General features: G+C 32.2%; 1 protein-coding gene across 1 annotated transcript in view; it reads left to right on the plus strand.

The window, feature by feature from the left end:
* HSPA4L (heat shock protein family A (Hsp70) member 4 like) overlaps window positions 1–5,943 on the plus strand; it is a 46,284-nt gene extending 40,341 nt beyond the window's left edge. The window contains exon 19 of the mRNA XM_039879575.1: window positions 152–5,943. Coding sequence (XP_039735509.1) covers window positions 152–343 — 192 coding nt within the window. The 3' untranslated portion in view covers window positions 344–5,943. The remainder of the gene's footprint in view (window positions 1–151) is intronic.
* The last annotated feature ends 5,057 nt before the right edge of the window (window positions 5,944–11,000 follow it).

Below are 11,000 nucleotides of genomic sequence, written 5' to 3' on the forward strand. Positions count from 1 at the left end.
AAGGTAAATCATTGAGGTATTGAAGAAACAGTTGGTTATCTAACTGAGCCAGCATAAATCCAGGAATGTGGAATTACATGGAAATTTATAAAGTTAAGGTAGAATTTAACTGTACTGTTTTTAATACAAGCAATTTTCTTCATGTCTTTAGGAACTGGATAATTTCTGTAACCCCATCATTTACAAACCAAAACCTAAAGTAGAGGTTGCAGAAGACCCAGCAAAAGCTAATAGTGAACACAATGGACCAATGGATGGACAGAGTGGGACTGAAACTAAACCAGATCCAACAAAAGACAACTCACTGCATACTAAATCTTCTGGGGAGATGGAAGTGGACTAAGTCATAATTTTATCTTCACGAAATTCAAACAGTGCAAGTAACCACGGGGTCCATTCTTCTTTTACATCTGGCACACACAACAGATGTTCAGTTGTTCTTAACCACTTTTTGTCATTTGTTTTTTGGAGTAGTTTTGAAAAGTGTTTTATATTGAGTACACCTCTGTTCATTTCCATTGCTGCTTATGTGAAGCGCTAGCTGAATATAGATTTACAAGCCAGTTTAAGCTTTCCTAATATATTTTATATCAAACGTGCAAGATTGATACATAGTTGGCAACAACTTACCTTATTTAAAGCTTCTAAGTTGATAAACTTCAGCTCTTTATTTGGGAAAGGATACTGTATTGCACTATTGTTGCAGAAGCATAGATTTAACTGCATCATTTTGAAAAACAAATATTGATATTGATGTGGTTTAAAGCCACTGAGGCACTGACCTTTTTCTAGTGATTGTATTGTTCTAATTTAAATATTAAAGCAAATAAGAAGTTCCTCCACAAATTAGTCTATCTCGTTGGTATGCCATGAGGACTCCAAAGATTTGTTGTTATCACATAAATGAAACAAATCACACTTTGAAAGGGAAAACACACAATTTTATGTTAAGGTGACACCAGCAATTTTCTTTTTATTAGTAATGTGGATTTATGTTTTCTCACAGTAATTCAGTGTCATTTTCACTTGGAACTTCTGATCTACTTCTCCTGAAGACCTGCTGCTACAAAAGTAATGGCAGCCTTACGAAAGCAAAGTGTTTTTGATGAAAATACCTTCATGTTAAGTGAAAAATGCTGTTGACCTACTCAGACATGCATCTGTGATGTTGATAGCTTTGTTTCAGTTTTAGTAGCTGTTTTAGTTTTCTTAATTGATTCTGTTAATATCTTAGCACAGTGTAGGGAAAAATGGCATAATGTGTTGCATTATATACATTTATTGCTGAAGTACTTAATGTTCAGATATAAACACTATTAAATAAGCAGTAATACTTGAAAAGAAGCACTTATACCATAAGTCTTAGGAAATAATGCTTGTAATAAACTTAACTATGTTACATATCAACAGGCAAAATATAGAATGTTACATAGTGTAATATGGTATGATGTGATTAAATTATAGTTCCTGCTGTTACATTGACCTGTTCAGACCTTGGCTCCAGTTTTGGTGCTTCCTAGAAAAATTATATGGGACAAGGGACTGTGAAATTAAGATATTTTAAGAACTTAATCTGTACTTCATCACCAGACTTGTTCACTTGTTCAGTTTTGTCTACAGGCTTTCACTATGGGAGCAGACTGAAATGATTTTTAAACCTCTAAGAAGCATAGACAGTTCATGGGCTCTTATGTTTTAATGCCAATCAACTAGATTGACCTAGTTTTGAAATTTTGAGAGGCTCACTTTTTCCCAAAGCTAAATCTTTATATTGAGAATTAATACTGACTTTTCTTAAGTAGTAAAAATTGAGAGTTTAATATCTTTAGGGATAGTCATTATTTCTCACAACTAGTTCTCTAAGAGAGATTTCGTTTCTACAATGTAGTCTGCACTGAAAGGAGAGTATAGAAGAGTGCATTTAGAGGGCATTTTTATCCATCCTTTTTGAGAGAGATTATCTTGTTTGCATTAAAAAAATCATATAGCCCCAATATATTTTTAATGTCTTCTAATCGTTAAACTGTCCTTGTTTTAATACTGTTAAAAGGAAATAATTATACCCGTTCATAATAATTGATAAAGTACACTTTTTTAAAGCATATATCAGTTACTTTTCTTTGTATGTTGAATATATAGGTTCATTTCAGGAAAACATCAAAGCTATGAAAGGGAATACACAGCAGTACAAATAGGGAGTTTATAGCTTTTTCTTGAATAAACAAGAACACCTCCACCTACTTTGTTAGGAGCTATACTTCAGAAACTTTTGGGAATAAATGTGGGAACAACCCTTTCGTTATCTGAATTTTCTGACATTTTCCATTCCTTCTCTTAAATTGGTTTATGTAGTTCTGTGTTTTGGTCCAAAATATAACATTCCAATTCACTTCTATAACACTTAAGTTAAATACATGCAAAGATTACACATATACTTTTTCTACATATTTATTCAAATGATACTTTCAAAAGCCCTTTAACCTTATAATGTCGTTATTTATTGAATACATTAATAAAAGACAGTGTTCTCCTTAATACAGTTTTGGGTAGACAGTATGGTTTAGTTCATTTTAATCTGCACTGAAATATGCAGTGCTAGAGAAAGATATTTTCAAAAGAAATCAATATTTTAGAAGTTATTTTTAAAACAGCAAAATAGAATGTTTTCCTATAGTAAGCAAATAAAAACTAAGTATGTAGAAAATATATAGGATAATTAATAAATACTGGTACACTTTCTCTATGGAAAAGTATAAATTACTTGGTCTGGGAAACCAACTCCTGATAGTCAATTATACTGTGATTATAAAAACAAAAAATGCTAAATAATATAACAAAATAAAATTGGTAATGTTTTAATTCTTTAGTGGCATACAGAATTCTTAAGTTTTAAAACAACTAGAAGGCAGCACATCAAAGAATGAGGCTATTGCAATAACAGATAATCTGCTTTAAAAAAGTCATTAGACCTTTATTAAGAAGGAATAAAGATTTCTTAGACATTTTCGGGGTCAATTATTATGTTTATGATTATTTTCTAGATAGAAGTCTTTATTTAAAGTGAGTTTTGGGGCTCAGTTATCAATATACAATATAATAAAACAGTAATGTTAAACAATTTTGTCCAAATTAGCACATCTTTAACTATTTTGAAAAACTATTCAAACAGACATTTGAATATAGTGATCAACTTAGCTGACTTCCGTTTGACTCCAAATAGATATAAATATCCTATTGTCATAAATGTCAATTGTAATAGCCTATAAACATTCTCTTTAAAATTTTCTGTTTTAATAGTTGGTCTTTGGGATTCCACACCAATTAAAACGTTAGCATTAATTTTACATATCAGATTTAGAAGTGATTCTTAAAAGCCTAGAAAAATAGATCTTCATCTCTTTCACCTTTTAGATTTTACAACAAAAAACTTCAGTTCTAAAGTAAATGTTATTTTGTGGTTAAACTTTGGAAATTTTCAGTTTGAAGTGGAATTTAATTTTGTGATGTTTGATTCTGTAAAACTTAATGAGGCATGTCTAATTTATTGATCTATTAATATTTAAAAATCTGATGGCACTGATTAGCCACTGATGACTTTTAAAATGACATAAGTAGGGATGCTTATAAAGTTGGCTTCTAATATTTTATTATCCTTACTATAATATTTTATAGCCATCAGTGATTCAGCAAACTAAATCTTTAAAGCACTCAATTTCAGAAATACAGAATTTTTTATCAAAAGAGAAAAACAGGTTTAAAATTACCTTTTAAAAATTTTTTGTTGTTGGTCAATGTCAAATTTAATCCAAAATATCATTTTAAATAAAATAATTCCCAGGAAGCACATAATCTTTTTAATAAAAAGTAACAAAAATTTAATGCATCTCAAAGACCAAGACTTTTAACCAGAACAAACAAAAAAGAAACTTGAACTAATTTACTTTCACATCTCTAATTTAAAATGCACTAAAATTAATATTCTTCCATGTATTCATATGTTTCCTAAGAAAACAGCTTTTTTACAATATGGCCAGATGTCTAAGTTTTTTGTTTGTTTGTTTGTTTGTTTGTTTTAACTAAATTCATGGGCAATTGTTTCATACAATGAAAGGGCACCTGGAATTTTTGAGAATGTTAACAAACTGAAACTGCTTTGAAGAGAAAACCTAAATATCTGTGGCAGTGGGCAGTATCTGTAGGTGGTAATGGCTCTTTCATCTTCTAGCTCCCTAAAGGATACCTCTAGCATATTGTTAGAGTAAGTATTAAAAGAAAAAGCACATCTGTTAAAATATATTATTAAATGACTTGGAGCTTTCAAGTCAAAGAAAAAAACTAATACTTTAATCATGAACATTTGATTCAGTCTGTCAAATAGGTCAAAATCCTCAACAACAGAAATTAATAGTATGATCTTTGTTTTGGAATTTCTAACTTACTGTCATGTTCTGAGTCACAGTATGATTAGTAGGAAAATATACTGATACCTGAAAATGACCCATCCTATAAAGAGATAAGTGAAATTCAACATGTCTCAGATAGTTTAATTGTATTATACTGTATTAACTATAAGTGGAAATGGTCTTTAGTGTTTCCTGTTATCTTTAATTTATCCTCCTATTCATTTCTAGATTCTTAAATAATTACATTTTTCTGAAATATATTTTCCTATTTATTTTGGATTATTCTTTATCTTTTATTTCATGCTAGTGTATCACTTTGATAGCTAATTTTATTACCTTTGTCTCCTTTATCTTAACAAATCTTACTGTTAAGAATTTTTTAAAATTAATAGTTGAAAAGCCATGTTCTAAATGTCCATATGTAATATCTCTAACATTTAATAGTTGCTTGATCAAGTAGATTTTTCATATATGACCTTAGAATACTTCTAAGCAGTTCTGGACCAAAAGAGGTCGATTTTGTGAGTACTGAGTTTTAAGTAGCCATTGTCCCTAATTTTTAATCCAACTATCAATGTGACAAAATAACAAGAGTCAGAAATTCAAAATGGTTGTTAAAGATTAGACACCTTCAGTTCTTTGCTGCTTTCTGATTACATACATGGGTTCTGTATCTTTCTTTTTTTTTTTTTTTTTTTAGAATTTCCCTAAATGCTTTTGCTTCCAAGACTTTGAACTAAAATAAAATGTTTTTGAAATCCTATGGACCCACCAAGAATGTAGATGTTAAAATGTAATTAGAGGTGGAAATCTAGGTAATGGAAGCTTTAAAGTGTTGTGTTTTTTACCCTGAAATAAACTTGTGTGGCTTAGTATCTTAGAAGGAGACTCACATTAAAAGTAGTTACCTTGTAATTTGGTAGGATCAAGCCTTTATTGTTTGATACTACAGTTTATAGAAGCAATATTTTAATGAAGGTACCAAATTGTTTAGTACTAACAATATGGCATCCAAGTCATTTTTTTCTTTTCTCCAACCATTATTAAAATAATTTATGAACATTGTAACTGACTCTGGTCATTAGTATAAAATAACTTATGGCAGTTTAGTTCCTACTAGCTAGTAATTTTTTTTAAAGAATAATACATTTCTTAATTTCCCAGTTTGTTTTCAATACAGAACGTGACTAGTGCAATGCAGAAAATCATAAGTGTGATATGTCTATAAAAATAATTATCTGAGTTTTGCATGGGATAGACCCTAGCCTCAATGAGCGGACATGAGAATGATTTGTGATGTTAGGATGGTAACATTCTAGGAATATATATGTGTGTATATATATACATGTATGTATATATGTATATATATCTCTATATATATTTGGCATATAAATTTGGTTCACAAACATATCCATAAAAATGCTTACATATGTCAGTATCAAAGTATATAAAACATTTTCTATGTATGTAAATTGGCATCTTCATACTGGTGAACAAACAAATGGCAATTGATAATAAACGCAGTTCATTTTGGATGGCAGTGCACCTTGTCAAGAAGTCATTTAATTATAATAAATATGTATCTACTTACTCCTTTAACTATGATTTTTGCACATTGGAGGTTTAATTTTCACATATTGAACTTCACTGACTTGATGGTGGTTTCTGGACAGGTCAACAGAGTCATTTACAGAAATTTGCTTGGCAATGGTGGTTTTTTGTTTTTCTTTTAATCTTTTTTTTTTTTTTTTTTCACAGCTCCTGGTCTTCCTAGGTGGTCTCCCATCCAAGTACTAGCCAGGCCAGACCCTTAGCTTCCGAGATCAGACAAGATCGGGCGTATTCAGGGTGGCATGGCCATAGACCAATGATGGTTTTAATTGAGTAAATTGGCAATTTTTTCAAACCCTCTGATGCTGCTGATTTGAAAACTAAAATACAGTTGACTTTTGAACAACATGAGAGTTTGGAGCACTGCCCCCCGCCAACCCCGCACATTTAAAAATCTGCATCAGCTTAACTAGAGTGGTCCCTTAGTATCCATGGGTGATTGGTTCCATGACACCTTGCAGATACCAAAATCCAAAGATGCTCAAGTCCGTTATTTAAAACAGGGTACAACAGTGCATACATTCAGCTCTCTGCATCAGAGGATTCTCAACTACAGATCAAAAATACTGTTTTGATAGACATTTATTTGAATCTGAGGATGCAAAACCTGGAGATGTGGAGGGCCAACTCTATACATTTATTGAAAAAAAAAAACAAAACCAAAAAACGTGTTGTTCAAGGGTCAACTGCAGTAGTTTGCTAATTTTGGAAACGTAATCAGAGAATAACAGCTTGATGTTGGAAGACACCTAGGGATAAATGAATTTGAAGACTAGATATTTTCAGTAGGCAAAAGGGAGCTCCCTGCCCCAAAGTCTCATAACAGCTCCTTTGACAAAAATATGTCAAATAGCTTAGCATATTGGGATAAGAAAACGATTGAGTTTCCCCTGGTCTAGGTTAGAGCTTTTGGTGCTTATCTTCTAGGAGTTGAACAACTTGTGAGAATTTGAAAAATGATGGATCCTCCCTCCAAAAAAATGTTTAAATCCTCATGTACTTTAAACTTTCCAGTGAAATGCAGTTAAACTCTAGAAGGCTGAACAAATGGCAGTCCATTTCTATTCATCTTATCCTGAATTTGGGAGAATGGGAGAGGATTTTGTGGATTTTTTTTAAACTTCACTCTCTAATAATTAAATAGGAAAGAGATGATAACTTTCCAGAGGTGAAAGAGGAATGTCTGTTGATTGTAAATACCTCCTAATACTTTATCCTCAAAAATCCCTCCTTTTAAAAGGTAAAAAAAAATAAATAAGTTCAAGATGGTTCACAAAGCCTGGAAATGCCAGAAGGCAAGTTGAAACGTTTGTGTCGAGCAACACAGCTGCACCATTACATCTGGTCTTCTGTTTAACCTCGCTGTGGTGATAAAGCAGTATAAACTTGAAAGGATTTGTATAATGGTTTTAGAGATAGCAAGGATCAAGTTAAAGGTTAATAAACAGGAAATTATTTTTAGTAAAGAAAGTGAACCTTGTTGAAGACAAAGAACAAACAAATCACACAAAAGAATAGAAATCCAAATATCAGTAGTTAAATTTAAGTACCATAAACTTGCCAGTATAAAAACTATATGGTGTCTACAAGAAGACACTTGTTAGACATAATGATGTAATAGTTTAAATTGATAGGAAAAAAATGCCAGTAAAATGCCAATCAAAAGAGAAGTTGTGAAACTATTAATCAGATATATCAATTTTAAGGTAAAAAATAAAGGGAATGTTGGGATAAAATGAGAGCTTTAATAATGATAAATAGAGCAATTTACCAGGAGTATAACAATTCTGAAACGACAGCTTCTAAATACATAAAGCTATTGACAACTTTAAAGAGAGGTTTAGGTCCACAATAACGGTGATAACTGATAGAAAGTAGTAAGTATATAAAAGTATTGAATGCAATTTTAAAAGCTGCTCAAATAGACTTAATAGACTTATGTAAACTGTCACTCAACTATTAGTTAAAACTTTTTAAAGTACACATGGAATATTTATAAAAACTGATATACCATAAACCACAAAGCAAATATCAATAAATACTAAAGACCATTATACAGATTTTCAGACAACAGTACAATAAGATTACATGTCACCTATAAAGATAGCACAAAAGAAATTCCTTATGCTCATATGCTCAAATTGAAAAATTTCTAGTATAGTGTCAGGTGGGTATTAGATTTATTGGGGTGATCACTTCCTAAGTTATATAAAGGTCTAATCACTATGTTGTACACCTAAAACTAATATAATACTGTATGTCAAGTGTTACTGAAAAAAAAATTTTAAATAAAATTAACTTCCAGGAATGTCATATTCATATTAAAAACCATATTATTTTTCTCATTGTGGTACATAAGAATGCATATAATAAGTGCTCAGCAATCTTTAAATAAATGAAAGCTGAATATAGACTTTGTAACATGCAACTGAAGCTCTATTTTAGAAGTCTATATATTTTAATACATATACGTAAAATGAAGATTAAAGATTTAATGACCTAATCATTCCAGCAACAGTAAATAAAGAATTTTTATTTATCAACAAAACCAAGACACCTATCTGAAATTTTTTTAAAAAAGACATGCCTCTAGCAAAGTTGATAAAGGAAAACACATAAGCATTAAAGAAATTGATTTTGAGTCAAAAATCTATCCATAAAAAACATACCGACTCCAGATAGTTTTACAAACATATTCCAGGAATGACTAAGGTCCTTTTTAACCTCAATGTTGCCGAAATTAGGAAAATAACACTTCCTAACTTCTCTTACGAAGCCAGTTTCATATATACTCGATACTATACCTGAAAAGTGTTATGAGGAACATAATTACTTTTCCAAACTCTGTAACAAATACAACAAATAACAAAATTTCTAAATACTAGCAAACTGAATTCATGAATATATTAAAAATAGACTATCAAATTAGTTTTATGCCAAGGATCCAGGAGTTATTTATTGTTAGAAAATTTCATTCCCCACGTTAACAGATTAAGAAAAAAATAAATGATTATCTAAACAATGATTTGATTGCTCATTTATGATTATTAAAAATGTCAAAATTACTCCTTAGTCCAAGCCACCATCTTTCACCTACGTTACTGTAATAGTGTACTAACTGGTCTCCCTGACATCTGTTCCCCACACAGAACTCAAATTGATCCTTTTACAAGTTGAACAGATCATGTGTCACTTTTCTGATTAGAACACTCCATGGATCTCCAGAATTCTCAAAGTAAAACCCAAAGTCCTTACCATGGTCAGCAACGTGCTACGTGACTTGTACCATTAACTCTTTTTATCTAATGTTTTACTATATTCCCCCTTGATCACAAAGCTCCAACACAATAGCCAAAATGAAACAATCTGAAGAGGTCTGTATCAAAGAAATTGAATCCATGAGTTACCTTCCAAAGCAGTACCAGGACCAGATAGCTTCGATGAATTCTAAAGACATTTAAAAAATTATACTACTTGTCTACAATTTCCTTCAGAAGACAGAGAGAAAACTCCTCATTCTGTCAGGTCAGCATTATCTTAATACCAACACCAGACAAAGACATTACAGAAAACTGCAGCCCAATCTCTCTCATGAACATAGATGCAAAAATACTTACAAAATATTAGCAAATCAAAGAATATATAAAAAGAATTATACCAACTAGAGTTTATACCAACTATGGCCAACTAGAGTTTTATCCCAGGTATGCAAGTATTTTGGGTCCCTGGGCCTAATTTCCAGTGTGGGGATGTGTGTGGTGGTGGTGGGGGGGGTCTTCTTTACACGTCCAAGCAATGCTCCCATACCATACCAACTGAGTGTCCTACAATTCAACTCAATTCTGGAGATAGCATCAGATTCTACAAGTTGAGGGCTCTGTCCCACAAGACTGTCTCCTACTACTGTAATAGTTGCAAACCCAGGTTGTAAGCTGTGCTTCTTACCTACTGACTATAGATTGGAGGTTCCAATGACCCCCTCCTTGGACTCTAGTAGAAAGTTCAGGTTTTTAGTAGAAAGTTGTTACTGCCTATAATCAGAGTTCCCACAACTCTTTTCTTTGGTTCAATTAATTTGCTAGGGTGGCTCACAGAACTCAGAGGAACATTTTACCAGATCACCACTTTATTATAAAAGATACAATTAAAGAACAGCCAAATGGAAGAGATGCACAGGGCAAGGTATGGGGAAAGGGTGTGCAGCTTTCATGCCTTCTCCAGGTGTGCCACTATCTCCAAATGTCCATGTATTCAATAACCCAGAAGCTCTCTGAGCCCCATCTGAGATTTTATGAAGGCTTCATTACATAGGCATGATAGATTACATCATTAGCCATTGTCAACTGATTCAACCTCTAGCTCCTCTCCCCCTTCCCAGGAGGTCTGAGTGGTACTGAAAATTCCAACTCTTTAACCACACCAAACTATATAAAAAGAATTACCACAGCCAACTTGAGATTTATCTCATGTATCCAAGTAATAGCATGATTCAGGCAATCAACAGCCATCCTTAGGTGTGCTCCAGGTCATAAACATAATGAAAGAGACACTTAAGTTCTCATCACTTAGGAAATTTCAAGGGTTTGGGAAGCTGTGAGCCAGGAATTTTGGACAAAGGCCAAATAAATGAGAAATCTGAATATACTTTGCTTGTCTGAATGACTAAATATATATTTCTTAGAAATCACAGTATCAAAGTCCACCCCCTGGTCTTCAAACACAGATCACTTAGAGAAAAACATATAAGTCAAAATATACTGGCATATTACTAGAATCTCATTCAGTCTTTAAACTATCCAGTCCATCTTATGAAAATGTCTCTGAGGGTGAGGCCATTAAGGTTGCAGGCTTCCATTTGATCTTGTCAGGTTCCAAAAGCAGGAGTAGTCTCAGTAATACATGGTTTCACCCTTTTGAGCATCTGGAAAATTCAGCTAAGAAATACCACCTCTGGCTCTGAGCCTCTTTCTCGATGTTGATGTATTC

Source organism: Pteropus medius, unplaced genomic scaffold, assembly GCF_902729225.1.
Source record: "Pteropus medius unplaced genomic scaffold, Ma_sr-lr_union100, whole genome shotgun sequence".
NCBI lineage: Eukaryota > Metazoa > Chordata > Mammalia > Chiroptera > Pteropodidae > Pteropus > Pteropus medius.